This window comes from Xiphophorus hellerii, chromosome 11 (genome assembly GCF_003331165.1).
Source record: "Xiphophorus hellerii strain 12219 chromosome 11, Xiphophorus_hellerii-4.1, whole genome shotgun sequence".
NCBI lineage: Eukaryota > Metazoa > Chordata > Actinopteri > Cyprinodontiformes > Poeciliidae > Xiphophorus > Xiphophorus hellerii.
Window position 1 is genome coordinate 20,988,728 of NC_045682.1, and position 14,883 is coordinate 21,003,610.

Genomic DNA, 14,883 nt, shown 5'->3' on the forward strand with positions numbered 1-14,883 from the left:
TTAACACTCAGCTCCCAAGTAAAGACATGTAAGTCCCAAACTCAAGACATGCAACTCTTGAGTCAAACCCTAAACTTGAGTGGATCCACCGCCTGTGTTTGGGTTTTTCTTTCAAAACACAAAGACTTGGAGTGTAGATATAATAATAACATGAACTAGAAAATCATGACATTTTAATGAAAGAAATACTGGAAATTTTACCATTTAATTGTATTATTGGGAAGTTTTCGGATTGCAGTGCTAACCGTTGGTATTAATTGCCAATTTATTATTTCAGGTTATAAATAATGTCTAAATAAAAACTTGAAATTCCATAAATACGTATAAAAGTGATTCTTCAGGTCCCATGACTCAATTAGCTTTCAAGAAACACCTTAGTTTTTAAGATAACAATAACCACATCTAAGTTGTTATGTTAACTAGTATTAATCAGGATCCTAAAAAAATGGAGCATATTACTGAATTAGCCAGCAAGGCTATTGGAGTTGAGCAGGCATCTGCAGCTGAGCTGTAAATTTGGGCTGACTTTTTAAAAAGAAGGATGAAATTCTTGTGGCTCCATCACATCCTCTGTTACTGAAGTTTGTCAGTGGCAATAGCAGTAGGTCTACAAAGAGAAATCAGGAAAATTTAGTCTTTTAATTCACCCCACTGCACATTTATACAACATCTCTAAAGGTTTTTTTTGGGTATCTGTTGTGTATGATTTTAGTTAAAGTTATCTGATTTCTTATCATGGTTGATAGTCCATATGTTTTACTTGAATTGCTGTTTGATCACTTTGTAATGGAGTAAGAAAATTAATTAATCTTCATCACTTGTGTTAGTTCTGCAGTTTGTGGGTGGTTACTACAAACTGTCTGAAAATTTAAAAAACTTAAAAAACTGACCAATTTCAGAAATGTAAAATAAACACTTTGTTTATTTTGGACCATTAGACCAAGGTCGTACTGGGACTCATCTTCAGCCTTCTATTTTTAAGCCACCCGCACAAGATGCTGCCCTGGGCGTTTGGCCATTTTAGCCATATTAGAAACCACCACGGAACCTGTGCTATTGGTACACACCAGTTCAATTAAAAACAAATTTTAAAAAAAGGTATAACCAGTCCTTGTGGCCCAAATATTAGACCGGTCAGTGGGATTTCCCCTGAACCTCTTGATTAGCAAATCCAGATCTGCATTGGTCCCTGTGAATACAAATTAATTTATTTAATAAGTAAGCTGTAGAATACATTTTGCATGAGAAATTTAGAAAGCAACGAACAACATCCCATCCTAATCAACCCAATTTAAAAAATGAATAAATAAAAGATGCTCTCTGTTTCAGAGCATTTCGAGTTGACCTTATCATAAAATTCATTGCCACACATTTGTGGCAGCTCTGGCATTCTGTACAAATGTTAATATAACAATTGGCAGCATTCACATCAATGTCTAGGCAACTGCAAAAGGATCAGTCTTAAGACATTTGGTTAAATCTGTGTTACTAAATTGTTACTAAACGTGTAAAGGGGGGGAAAGTTAGGATAATTCCAAGATCCCCTGACTGACGGGGGTCCGCCTCAAAATAGTTTTTTTTTCTTCATAGAAATAGAAGAAAAAATGGTGCCCTGTCAATTACAAAATTAATTATGTCGTCTTTTTAAAATTGTTTTTATCAATAGAAATTAAATGTTCGCAAGTCAGTACTGCTCTCCTTATGCATTGCTATGGGCAGGCCCCAATAACGGCTATGGCAGTTACTATACTGCTAAGAAAAATGATAAAGTCAGGTGTTCAAAAGGAGAAAGAGAAAAAAGACAAGAGGGTCAATTTGTAGCCCAGTTTTTCTCCAAGAGAGGTGGGTAGACTGTGAGAGATTATTAACCATTTAGCATAGTTAGCTTAGCTTAACTACTGTTTGCCTCCATTTCACTAGCATTTAAAGAACAAAGAAAAAAAAATCTACCAACATATTCATATATTTAACTTGTACCTGTTACCACTCTTAACAACAGATGAGTCAGACAGCAGCAGCTCCAGCCACCATATCAGAATAATCCCTCCTCCCTGTCCCAGTGAAAACGGTGAGCAATACTGTGTTCAGTGACAAGCTAGTTAGCATCATTGCAGGGAATCTATGTAGATTTTTTCCTGCCTCACTGCTCTTTTTACAATTACACAACAAAACAGTCAAGTCTAAAGTTATTAAACTTGTGACTCAAACTTGTAATTTGATTCCAAGTTCCATGAGTCGCGTTAACACCTCGGCAAACTAGTAAAATGCAAAATCAGTTCATCAAGCTCCCGATTCTGTTTTAAAAACATCATCTGTGCTAAGTGTTATGGTGGAAAAGTCAAAATAGCTGTAAATATTTTATATATTTACATGATTTATATGTTTACAGCCATAGTAAGAATCAATATTTCAGACTAAATTGAATTGAACTTTTATCCAAGTTTGCATATTTGTGTTGAACTGATAAAAAGAAATTGTTTCATCTTACAGAAAGTCATTAAACAATCAGAATCACATATTTGATCATAACACATTTATTTCATTTAGATGACCTGGTGAATGAAAACATGTAAAAACTAATTTTGGGTATAACATGTCAGGGGATCAACGTTATAGTTGATGCATGGTCATGTGCTTTTCATGAAGAAATTGGTTGGTTTCAAATGATAATAACTGAATTTACAAAAATACACAAAACTGCATTTTTTATTATGTAATTCTATTTGTAATATTACTTTGTTGAGGCAGTCAAAAGGCCCACATTTGTACAACGAATGTAATAAATTAACTTATAAAAAGCAAATAACACAAAAAAGGGACTGTCCAATAATCTTAATAAATTATAATAAAAATAAAGTTAGAATAACTTAAAAAACCATTTTTGGCATAAAACCCAGAATACATTAACATTATAAATAAACATTAAAAAAAACATACACTTAGCAGAAAGGTTCATTATTTTCCTGAAACTACATGACAACACAACAAAATAAATAGGTCCTATTATTATTATTATTATAAATTATGGATGCAATTTTGACGTTAATTGAACCTTCCTTGGTTTTCTTCAAAAGCTGATCTAGTAGTTGTTGCAGGGCAGGAAGTAGCTGTTTCTCAGCAGACGCAGCATCTGCCCCGTCCTTGAGCTGAACTCGTACATGTAGGGACCACTGTAGAGGTAGGTGTAACCTGCAGAGCAGAGATGATACGTGTTAGTGAGGAAAAAAGTACTGGATTGGACAGAATCACTGCAGTCATTTAGTCATTTCATTAATCATGTGCTTTTGGAAGCGACTCACCTCTGTTCTGTAAAGCTGCTGTCACCTTCCTGGTCATTCCAGAGAAGGTTTCATCAACTTGCTTTGGGAATCCTGAGTCCATCGCCTTTGTAGTCTCATCATAGCTGAAAAGGACAAGATAAAATATAATAATTATTTCTTATTAAAAAGCAGGAAAGCATGTTGCTTGGAAAAGGAGAACAGACTCCCAACTTTCTTGGACTTTACTTCAGGTTCACACAATTCACCCCTGATTTCTGGTCTTGCTTGAACGCACCTGTAGTAATTGCTGTCAACGAAGAACAGAGTCTTTCCAGTCTCTGGGTCATTGAGGGCCGCATCGACTTTCTTGATGTCCTTTGGCAAACCGAAGCTGGAAATCGATTTGGGATAATCGCGTACCAGATCATAGCCACTGAACGCCCAAACTTGACGACCTGTCAAGAAAAAGGTTAAAGTAGTTATTTGGGTGAAGCTATTTGGGTAGTGTATAAAAATACCGTCAGTCAACAAAGACAGAAATCAAATACCTTTAAAGAGAAAGACTCTGTCTGACTGCTGACTCTCGTAAGCAGCATCAACACTGTCAGGGGCGTCGGGCCAGAAGTTTGCTATGAGAGTTTGCTCAGGGATGTTACTCTGGGGGTGGATACGCCAGAAGAATCTGAAAAAAGACATAGAGAAACTTAAAACACATCTTGGAGCAGATTTTTAGCAAGATAAATAATTGACTCCAGCTGGCGTTATTGGTAAGTTTCTACTCTACCCGTTCTTGAAGAACAGCATCTCTCCTCGTAGTGTGGCAACAGCATCCAAGACCAGGGAGGAATCACAGGCATCAGGAGTGGGGGGAGCAGTTGGTCCAGGAGGAATTGGATCCTCATTTTTGCCTGTAAATAGATGGTGTATTACATCACACCTCAGGAATAATGGAGAGGTTCTTGAACAATTTTAGTCTAAGCTAGTTTGTTCAAACATGGATTTTATGATACTAACCATAAAGCGACTGGATGCCTCTGACATCATCTTGTGGCAGAACAAACGTGTCTGGGTTTTTGTACGAGTACACAGGGGCCATGAGAGCACCAGGGTCGTTAGAGTGGGACAAACCCAGAGAGTGTCCGAACTCATGGGCTGCAACCAGGAAGAGGACGTAGCCTAGGAAACGGAGAATGAGTTACACCTCTTGTAGTTTAAACGAGGTAGGAAGGGCTGAGAGAGTGGTTGCTGACTGTGTAAAAAACAAACCTACCTTTGTTAGTGCGGAAGGTGAAGGTCTCATCTTCATCAAAATGGGCGTCTCCTCCGATACCAGAAGAAGGAGGAAAAGCATGGGCAAGAGTACCGTCAGGGCCGTCAAAGGGGTAAAAATCACCATGTTCTGTTAGAAAGGACATTTCTCATTATGATTGAAACAAACAAAGAAAAAACTTTTACAACTTCTAATACAATAATTGCAAAAAGAGTTTGATACTCACCACCACGACCAAAGGAGATCATGATGTCTGCTATGCCACTGTAAATCCTTGTGAATCTGAGGGGAGTAACTTTGGCCCAAACCTGAAGAGCTTTCTCTATGGATTCATCTACCTCTGCTGCAGACATGTCTGGTGTGTAGTTCTCTATCCTGAAGAAAGGAGAAAAATGTTCCACATTAAACCACAGACAACATCTGTGATAGTACACATCACTGAATAGCTGATCTTCTGAGATCTCTCACCTGTATGTGAGGTCATTCTTGTTCCATTTCAGATTGTTTCCAAAAGTGGAGAACCGAGAAACTTTTACGTCTGGGACACCACAGCGTGGCTTCTTCATCATGGCCAAGGTGTCAGCATCCAGGTTCCCTGTGATCTGAAGGCCAAAGAATTTTTGCATCTCCATCAGCTTCTTAGACACTGAGCTGATGCCACTTCTGAACGTTGGACCTCTTTCCTCTGTCAGGTTGAAAAATCTCTTCAGATAGTTCTGGTGGAGAGAAAGAACAGAGAGGCTTCAGTCTGCTGCTCTCCATGTGCTAGTCAACATACCATTTGTTGAATTAAAAGAGCATTTAAGTTTCTTACTACAAAGTACGTTCAATTAACTTTAAATGCACATACCTCTGCAAACTTCTCATCCTGCTGTGTGGGCTGCGACACCGGCATGCAGAACACTGCAGCCGAAAGGCTCAGGAGAAAACTCAGTGTGAACGTCTTCATGTTTCCTTGTTGAACTCAACTTGTGTCTCCCATCTGGAGGGAGCCGTTATAAAGGACCTGGACAGGGTGTGTTGAGCAACTACATACTTGAGAGAGTGACTCTTGACTCCTTTTATGGGTAGCAGAGGAAGTTTACAGCTGATTGTTCACCCGACACAAAATTTCCCCAAAACAAGACGCTGTAATTATGACATGTGCTCTGTATTGTTGCCACATGCACCTTGGGAAGACTTTGCATGCATCATAAAAAGAAATAAATATTGTAAAGATGTCTATAACGCTGTAAAGTTTCTGTTAGTGGTGCTAATATATTTTACCAGTATGTTAAAGGATTGTCAAAAATATAAATTTGTTTTGATTGAATAATTTGATGATGTCACATAGAAAAAAGTGTGTATTACAAACAATTTTAACAACGTTACCTGTCTTCATAAACCAATTTCAATAAATTAAAGTTCTGAATTAATTAATTTCAATTAAAAAAAAATCTCAATTATAAAAATGACTAATAAATGTTACATACTGAAGCCCACGATCCTCTGCACGATTGAGGGTTGTGGGTGTCAGTGCTGTAACTAAGACCGAAGCTCACAAGCTCATCCTTGTGAGACAGCCTTCGGTACATCATATCTTTTTAAAATCAATCTGGAATAAACCAGACACATTTTCAAGAAGTTGCAATATTAATAATTTATTAATTTATCCATCCAAACCCAGAGATCCCTTTCCTTAACCAACACTTTCCAGGTCTTTACGGGTAGATACCAAAATATTTCCAGGCCATAAGGGGGATACAGTTTCTCCACTGGGTTCTGGGTCTAACCTGCGGTCTCCTAAAAGAGTGGGACATTCCCTAAAATGAGGAGCTCAGGAAGCTCCCTGATCAGATGGTGAAATGAACTTCATTACTCATAGCTTTTCTTTGTAGAAAGCAGCTCCACTTCAGGCTGTTTCCAAATAATTGAGCTCCTCACCCTTTCACTGAGCCAGCCCCGCCTCCCCACACAGAACGCTCCTTTCAGCTGCTTGTGTGGCATCTCAGCATTTAATTTACCGCCCATAATTCTTGACCAAAGGTAAGTGTCAAACCGTCAATAGACTGAGAAAGTAATAGCTTTGCTTTACAGCTCAGACTTTTGCATCGTCCAGCTCGTGAACAAGACACCAATATTCTCGGAACTTCTCAGCTTGCAGCAAAAACAGATCCCCTAGTTTTCAGCTTTTTCTGACTGAGAACCATTTATTCAGACTTGATGCACTTACTCTCACTATGAACTGCTCCAGTACACTCACTTTTGTGACCTAAAAACACCAAGAGAAAATCACGAGCCAACATGAGACCCTGAAGTTCCTGACCCACATGCTTTACACTTAAATATGTTTGAGATCAAGCTCATAAACACCACACACAAGATCCCCCACACAAGGGACAAGAGACAGTCCTGGTGACGTCCAACCCACATTGTGATAAGCTCTTGCTTCATGCCAAGATTGTAGACACAGCTCTTGCTTTGGGGATGAAAGGGTTAAATAACCCTTTGACAACTCTGGTTCCCCATCTTCCCTAAGGACCAAACAATAAACCAGACCTCTAATCTCTCTTGACCCCCTTGGAGAGCTACCAGACACTTGTCATACATTTAATGGGACACATTTATGGGGCACTCAATCAATCAAATTTTATTTGTATAGCACATTTCAGCAGCAAGGCATTTCAAAGTGCTTTACATCATATCAAACACAGAAACACAATGCAACATAGAATCAACAATCAAAACATGACATTTATTAAGTTTGTAATTGATTACGTTTCAAATACAATCCTAAACAGGTGGGTTTTTAGTCAAGATTTAAAGGAAGTTAGTGTTTCAGCCGTTTTACAGTTTTCTGAAAGTTTGTTCCAAATTAGTGGTGCATAGATGCTGCATGCTGCTTCTCCTCGTTTGGTTTTGGTTCTGGGGATGCAGAGCAGACCAGAATCGGATGACCTGAGAGGTCTGGAAGGTTCATACAACAACAGCAGATCTTTAATGTATTGTGGTGCTGAGCCGTTCAGTGATTTGTGAACTAACAGTATTTTAAAGTTTATTCTTTGAGCTACAGGGAGCCAGTGTAGGGACTTTAAAACTGGTGTTATGTGGTCTATCTTCCTGGTTTTAGTGAGAACGCGAGCAGCTCGAAACCTTCTCTGTACAGTTCGCCATTCGAAAGCCTATTTCTGAATCACAGTTCAGTCAACTCCAACATATGCCGTCGGTTTTCGTGCGTCTCCCACACATCATAGTGTCCTACTTTAGGATGGCCTCTTGAAACCTTTGAAACCTGGCTCTTTCCATCGACATTATCTTTCAATGACAAATAAATCAATATGTTTTTCATGTGTAATGAGTTTTGTTTTAGACTAAAGTAATTTGGTTGTTGAATTTCGCTCTTAGGGGATTCAACATGGACAGACTTTACAGGCATTTGCCAGATTTTTTTTTTTTAAACATATGATAGAAATGCACGAATGTGCCTTCCGGTTCTACTTATTTTCAAACAACAATTGCATTTCATTGCGGCTTCCAAATTAATATTTTGGTATCATGTTGATACTATTATGTTCAGATCGTAAATCTGCAGACATGATTAATTCTACTGCAACTTTGATTGCAGAGGAACGCTAAGGTGACATCCGTTGATTCACAGGAAATCTAAACTCTGACAGGTTAGGGAGTTTTGTGAGTCAGCATGTAGATTTACTATAGATTTATTAATCCAAGCCCAGTATGTTCTGCATTGTGAATGGAAAGCTATGTTCTGTCAACAGTTGCACAACACGGGACGCTGAGAGGAACGATAATGACTGATAAGCAATGTGCCGTCTACAAGGATTTGCTCAACAGCAGTAATTGCAGATACGTTAAAAATGCGTTACAGTACTAAAAACACACATATTGTGGCATTAATCATAAACATAATTAAGGTTTTCTACATTACAGGCACTGTTCACATCTCCATTTTGGAAAGAATCTAAATGTAGATATAATTTCTTTTAGTTACATATTTAATACAAATATTGTTCTCATTCCTTTTATTCAATTGTTGGAGATCTTAAAAAGTAAAATACATAAAGTGCAAAAAAAATTAACCAAAACAACAAAAAAATATTTTTAATTTGCAAATAGCTTCAATAGATGGTATAAATTCTCTTTCTTTCAACACTACTAGACACTGAGGTGTTACTTTTAATGGCTTGCAGTATTTATTAGTTTCCCAGTGTTGCTAACGTTGTGGTTATTGCTAGAAAGATCCGTTTTCTCGTGAATATTCACCCTCTACAATGTCATCATCAGTCTATTTCATCATCTGAGTACGTGATGCAAGTATTTATCCCATGTGATGCAGAAAATCAAGAATCCAAAACGAGGTTCAGACGCAGCGCTTCAGAAAAACACTCACAACCTGTAGTTGCTTCCACATTTTGTCAAGTTGCAACCATAAACCTTATGGAGGTTTTCTGGGACTTCAAGTAGAAGACCAGTACAATTTAGTGAATAATTGTAAGACGGAAGGAAATAGTTGCATTCACAGTTTTCAAAATGTATTTATTTATTAAACACTCTGTATTTATTAATAAACAATGTGTCATGCTTTTGTCTTCTCCTCTACCCCATTTCTTCTGATTCTCCTGAACACAATTCTGTGTAAGGTACTGAATTTATGCTCCAACCAGTTGCAGTGAAGTAATTAGTAAACAGAGTCCAGCTGCATGTAATTTAGTAGGAATGCAGCTGCACTCTGAAGGCTTCAAGCATTTGTTACGGATCAGTAGATATTTAGCAGTTATTCTCCACATGCACATTGTTTCTCCTACTGTATGTCCCTGCTTCTCCAGGGCCTGTCAGTGGAAGTCAGTGGTACAGTGGCTTACTTTCAGAGCTTACTTTTAAAAAGGTGTGTGCAATATAAGAAACAGTACAAAGCTTATTTCTGCGGCATAACAATGTACAACAAGAAAAAAGTTGCTGTTTTCCCCAAAATGGCAAGTAAAAGCAAGTGCCTCCAAACTCATCTCTGTTAAATTCCCAGCCTTAAGGCAGTGATGCAAGTTCTGTCAGGCAGTTACAAGTAATGCAGTAATCTGTCATTGTGTCGTTGAGCAAGAGGCTTCACCCGCCTCTCCTGCTGGTGGTGGTCAGAGGGCCGAGTGGCACCGGTGCACGGCAGCCTGGCCTCAGTCAGACTGCTATCAGACTGACTGAGGCTGATAGCTGATAGTTATGAATATGGATAAATATGTTTATCCATATTCATAAACTGCCACCATCAGTGAGTGAGTGTGAATGAGTGAATGACCGATTTGTGAAAAGTCAATTTCACAATTGACTTTTCAATTGTGACTTTGAATTGAAGTCACAATTGAAAAGTTGTGACTTCAATTCAAGTCATAACTTTGACTGTTGTGAAAGTTGGGGCCCTCTGGACTTTTAAGTGCTGTGCAAGTACGGAACATTTATCAAACTCGGTTGTGGGCACAACAAGTCAGCGGATCAACTTTTATCATTTAAGATGTTTTTATTTCAAGAAAATCATTTCAAGTTATAACATTGATGTGTGACAATACACAAAATGTTTTTTCCCCCGATATCATTTCCTTTAGATGGTTTAGTCATACAGATTTATTCATACACTCAAAAAGGAATCCACATTCATGCAGCTAAACTGACATTTGATTTATTTATTAGAAGCAAACAACAGAAATAGTTAAATAATTGAACACTCTAAATAATCAAAATAAACTGAAATAAACAAAGATAGTAGGGGTGTAGCAATACAATAATCTCACAATACGATACGATATTCTGATCACGATACGATATATATCACGATATTTGGCAATCGATACAATTCAATGCACTTTTACGATTTTCTGAAAGTTTTTAGAAGGACAGAATGATTTTAGTGACATTTTCTGTTCCATAGACTTGGATTTAATTAACTCAATACTGAAGGTAAGCACCAACTACAATACCTGACTCTGACTGGACAGAGTCTAACAGTCTACAGCTGGACAAAATGAATCAAAGATGCAGTGAGAAAATTAGTTTCTGTGATTTAATTCATGTGGGTTTGACATAAAACTCAAAGTTTCTACAGTTATCCAGGAGCTGAGTGGGTAGATTATCAGCCTCTGTAGACTCTCAATATGCAAATGATTGCACTTATGTTTTTCTTTTGGACATATTGTGGATGCATTTTGGAGTAAAAAAAAGTCTTTTGGACCATAGGGAAAAAGCTTTTCTACCTTGTCTCCCGGAGTTAGCCATGTGTACAGTTAGCTGTTTACTACTAGCTGCTGGGGGAGTGTCTCTGCATCACCCCGTAGTGATCCAGCCGCCTAGCTTACATTCCCTTTTCGTTCTGTCGGTGGTACAGTGGTGATGTCAGGGACTGAAGGCTGAGTTATAGTCGCTTTCAAAAGTTCAGGTTGAACATATTTTTGAGCCAAGACAGTAATATCGAGTTTATAGTTAAGGTTTACATTAGAGCCGCCTGGAAGAGCATCTTCCAGATCGTCCAGTTTGTGTGAACGGCGGCGCACGCAATCCGAGCCGAGTTACAATCATCCAGAGGTGCACGGGGTGCTGCGCATGCGGGGCGAGCCTCTGCGTACCCGGTTCAATTCGTCAACAATAAACGTAGCTTCAGCAGTTGCTAGCTGCTCCAAGCCCTGAGTTGAAATTGATAAAGTGTTAAAATGATCTGATCGCTATTCGTGGTTCTGAACTGATTTGAATTTGTGTTGTTTCATCATTAGTGACCAGTAGCCTGATGTTTCTGTTGTTCTCTTGGTTTGTTGTACTTCATGTCAGATGGATAGCTGAATGACATAGTCGCTCTCTGTGGTGGTGAAACTTGTAAGATCCGCTGTTGCAGGCATGTCTATGTTGTAAAGCTAAATTATCATGAGCTTTATTATTTGGGTATAATGGGCCCAGTCATTAGCCCCGCCCCCAGGCCCGACTCTGACTTGTTCCGCTAGTGCTTCAGGTAATCCTTTATATACAGAACAGAAACCACTAAGCTAAAATCAAATTACGAAGTGGATGCCACTAGTTGCTCCGATATCCAAACTTTGCATTAATTTCGCGATCTCACTGCTTTTGCCGTTACTCCGTTTGCGCCGCTACTCTGTTTCGCTTCTCTTTCACGGTTACTTGTGCAACTTTACTTCATTTCTTAGCAACAAAATACAGCCAATTGTTATTTGTTGAAGATTTGAGATTTACAAAAACAAAGGAATGTGATGTTGCATTTCATTTTTTACGTTTGGAAGCTCATTCTCTTTCACATAACCGGAAAAGCCGGTTTTTGACATTTCTCTGACATTCGGAAAAATATGGTTTACTTATTTTAGCATACCTCCGGTTTTACTTGGCCTATTAACGCAATTTAAAAACTGGTGTGTAGTTTATAACGTGCACTTTAAGCACAAGTTGAAAGTGAGACTGGGGGAGGCGGAGTCTTGCTGCTACGCCGTCACAAACCAGACGGTATAAGCCTATGGACCCCTATGGTTTAACGTATTGAAACTCGCGGATGAAAAATTCGATACCTTCCAATTGTGGAAAAAAATCGATAAATATTGTAGAATCGATATAATTATACAGCCCTAAAAGACAGTGTGAAAAAAAAAATTCAGATCAATATATAAACATAAACTTTATAGAAGAAGGTTCATTATTTACCTGAAACTATGGCACAAAACAATGGCATGAAAAGGTTTTACTGCTATAAATTATAGATGTAATTTTGGTGTTAATTGACCCGTCATTGGTTTTCTTCAAAAGCTGATCTAGTAGTTGTTGCAGGGCAGGAAGTAGCTGTTTCTCAGCAGACGCAGCATCTGCCCCGTCCTTGAGCTGAACTCGTACATGTAGGGACCACTGTAGAGGTAGGTGAAACCTGCAGAGCAGAGATGATACGTGTAAGTGAGGAAAAACGAACTGGATTGGACAGAATCACTGCAGTCATTTAGTCATTTTATTAATCATGTGCTTTTGGAAGCAACTCACCTCTGTGCTGTAAAGCTGCTGTCACCTTCCTGGTCATTCCAGAGAAGGTTTTATCAACTCGCTTTGGGAATCCTGAGTCCATCGCCTTTGTAGTCTCATCATAGCTGAAAAGGAAGAAACAGATAGAATCAGTATTTCTCCTCAAAAAAGCAGGAAACACTTTGGTTGTGTGCAAACTAGGAAAAAACTAATCCAAGAGAAGAAAATTGACAGCAAACTCTGTTGGACTGCTCTTCACATATAAACATTTCACCATTCATTTCTGGTCTTTCTTGAACACACCTGTAGTAATTGCTGCCAATGAAGAAGAGAGTCTTGCCAGTCTCTGGGTCATTGAGGGCCGCATCGACTTTCTTGACTTTCTTGGGCAAACCAAAGCTGGAAATCGATTTGGGATAACCATGTACCAAATCATAGCCACTGAAAGCCCAAACTTGACGACCTGTCAAGAAAAAATTATTTTGGTGAAGCTATTTGGGTGACATATAAAAATGCAATCAATAAACAAAGATATCAAATACCTTTAAAGTAAAAGACTCTGTCTGACTGATGACTCTCGTAAGCAGCATCAACACTGTCAGGGGCGTTGGGCCAGAAGTTTGCTATGAGAGTTTGCTGAGAGATGTAACTCTGGGGGTGGATACGCCAGAAGAAGCTGAGAAAAGACATAGAGAAGCTAAGCTACATATTGGAGCCGATTTTTTGAAAAGTTAACTGTTGACTCCAGCTGGCGTTATTGGAGACTTAAGTTTCTACCATACCCGTTCTTGAAGAACAGCATCTCTCCTCGTAGTGTGGCAACAGCATCCAAGACCAGGGAGGAATCACAGGCATCAGGAGTGGGGGGAGCAGTTGGTCCAGGAGGAATTGGATCCTCGTTTTTGCCTGTGTATTAAAATTGAATCCCAGCAATTAATAATGAACAAGTTCAGAAAATACTTTTTTACTCTGTTGCAAGTTTGTTAAAACAAAATAAAGTAAAATAAAATAAAAGGGCATTTTTTGGTACAAACCATAAAGCGACTGGATGCCTCTGACATCATCTTGTGGCAGAACAAACGTGTCTGGGTTTCGGTACGAGTACACAGGGGCCATGAGAGCACCAGGGTCTTTAGAGTGGGACAAACCCAGAGAGTGTCCGAACTCATGGGCTGCAACCAGGAAGAGGACGTAGCCTAGGAAACGGAGGATGAGTTACACCTCTTGTTGGACCAATCAGGTCATAAGAAGAGCTGGAAGAGTGGTTGCCGACTATAAAGAATAAACTTACTTTCAGTGGAGCGGAAGGTGAAGGTCTCATCATCGTTAAAGTGTACATCTCCTCCGATGCCGGACGAAGGAGGAAAGGCGTGAGCAAGATAACCGCCAGTACCATAAAAAGGGCTATTGTCACCATGTGCTGTTAGAAAAAAAATTACTTTAAATTTGAACAAAGAGAACTTTTTCAAGAACGTCCAATAAAATAAGCATAAAAACGAGTTTGATACTCACCACCATGACTAAAAGAGATCATGATGTCTGCTATGCCACTGTAAATCCTTGTGAATCTGAGGGGAGTAACTTTGGCCCAAACCTGAAGAGCTTTCTCAATGGATTCATCTACCTCTGCTGCAGACATGTCTGGTGTGTAGTTCTCTATCCTGAAGAAAGGAGAAAAATGTTCCACATTAAACCACAGACAACATCTGTGATAGTACACATCACTGAATAGCTGATCTTCTGAGATCTCTCACCTGTATGTGAGGTCATTCTTGTCCCATTTCAGATTGTTTTCAGCAGTGGAGACCAGACCAAGGGGTTTTTCTAAAACGCCGCAGCGTGGCTTCTTCATCATGGCCAAGGTGTCAGCATCCAGGTTCCCTGTGATCTGAAGGCCAAAGAATTTTTGCATCTCCATCAGCTTCTTAGACACTGAGCTGATGCCACTTCTGAATGTTGGACCTCTTTCCTCTGTCAGGTTGAAAAATCTCTTCAGATAGTTCTGGTGGAAAGAAAGAACAGAGAGGCTTCAGTCTGCTGCTCTCTATGTGCTAGTCAACATATCATTTGTTGAATTAAAAGAGCATTTAAGTTTCTTACTACAAAGTACGCTCAATAAACGTCAAATACACATACCTCTGCAAACTTCTCATCCTGCTGTGTGGGCTGCGACACCGGCATGCAGAACACTGCAGCCGAAAGGCTCAGGAGAAAACTCAGCGTGACCGTCTTCATGTTTCCTTGTTGAACTCAACTTGTCTCCCCCATCTAGAGGGAGCCGTTATAAAGGGCCTGGACAGGTTGTGTTGAGCAACGACATACTGGAGTTACGCTTTTTCTGGAGAATTTTGTTCATTTGACACAAAA

The 14,883-nt window shown here is 39.1% G+C and overlaps 2 protein-coding genes across 2 annotated transcripts; both read right to left on the reverse strand.

Moving 5' to 3' along the window:
- Positions 1–2,516: 2,516 nt before the first annotated feature.
- Positions 2,517–5,520, reverse strand: LOC116729023 (collagenase 3-like). Its single transcript, XM_032577406.1, has 10 exons — positions 5,381–5,520; positions 4,999–5,246; positions 4,757–4,905; positions 4,531–4,659; positions 4,275–4,436; positions 4,045–4,168; positions 3,809–3,942; positions 3,556–3,715; positions 3,300–3,403; positions 2,517–3,189 (listed from the first exon to the last, which is right to left on the reverse strand). The coding sequence occupies exons 1-10, from the start codon at positions 5,477–5,479 to the stop codon at positions 3,080–3,082; spliced, it is 1,419 nt and encodes a 472-aa protein (XP_032433297.1). The 5' UTR covers positions 5,480–5,520; the 3' UTR covers positions 2,517–3,079.
- Positions 5,521–12,225: 6,705 nt separating this feature from the next.
- On the reverse strand, positions 12,226–14,768 carry LOC116729024 (collagenase 3-like). The gene is made up of 10 exons (XM_032577407.1): positions 14,653–14,768; positions 14,271–14,518; positions 14,029–14,177; positions 13,808–13,936; positions 13,551–13,712; positions 13,299–13,422; positions 13,059–13,192; positions 12,820–12,979; positions 12,538–12,641; positions 12,226–12,427 (listed from the first exon to the last, which is right to left on the reverse strand). The coding sequence occupies exons 1-10, from the start codon at positions 14,749–14,751 to the stop codon at positions 12,318–12,320; spliced, it is 1,419 nt and encodes a 472-aa protein (XP_032433298.1). The 5' UTR covers positions 14,752–14,768; the 3' UTR covers positions 12,226–12,317.
- Between the last annotated feature and the right edge of the window lie 115 nt (positions 14,769–14,883).

What these genes read in the sequence shown, in the direction of transcription:
- LOC116729024 (XM_032577407.1), bottom strand. Translation starts at nt 14,751, where the DNA reads ATGAAGACGGTCACGCTGAGTTTTCTCCTGAGCCTTTCGGCTGCAGTG. An exon ending in ATTGGCAGCAATTACTACAG is followed by an intron (nt 12,642 to 12,819) that starts GTGTGTTCAAGA and finishes CTTCCTTTTCAG; the next exon opens with CTATGATGAGACTACAAAGG. An exon ending in AGCAGCTTTACAGCACAGAG is followed by an intron (nt 12,428 to 12,537) that starts GTGAGTTGCTTC and finishes TCTGCTCTGCAG; the next exon opens with GTTTCACCTACCTCTACAGT.
- LOC116729023 (XM_032577406.1), bottom strand. Translation starts at nt 5,479, where the DNA reads ATGAAGACGTTCACACTGAGTTTTCTCCTGAGCCTTTCGGCTGCAGTG. An exon ending in AGGATGAGAAGTTTGCAGAG is followed by an intron (nt 5,247 to 5,380) that starts GTATGTGCATTT and finishes TCTCTCCACCAG; the next exon opens with AACTATCTGAAGAGATTTTT. An exon ending in GATCTCCTTTGGTCGTGGTG is followed by an intron (nt 4,660 to 4,756) that starts GTGAGTATCAAA and finishes CCTTTCTAACAG; the next exon opens with AACATGGTGATTTTTACCCC.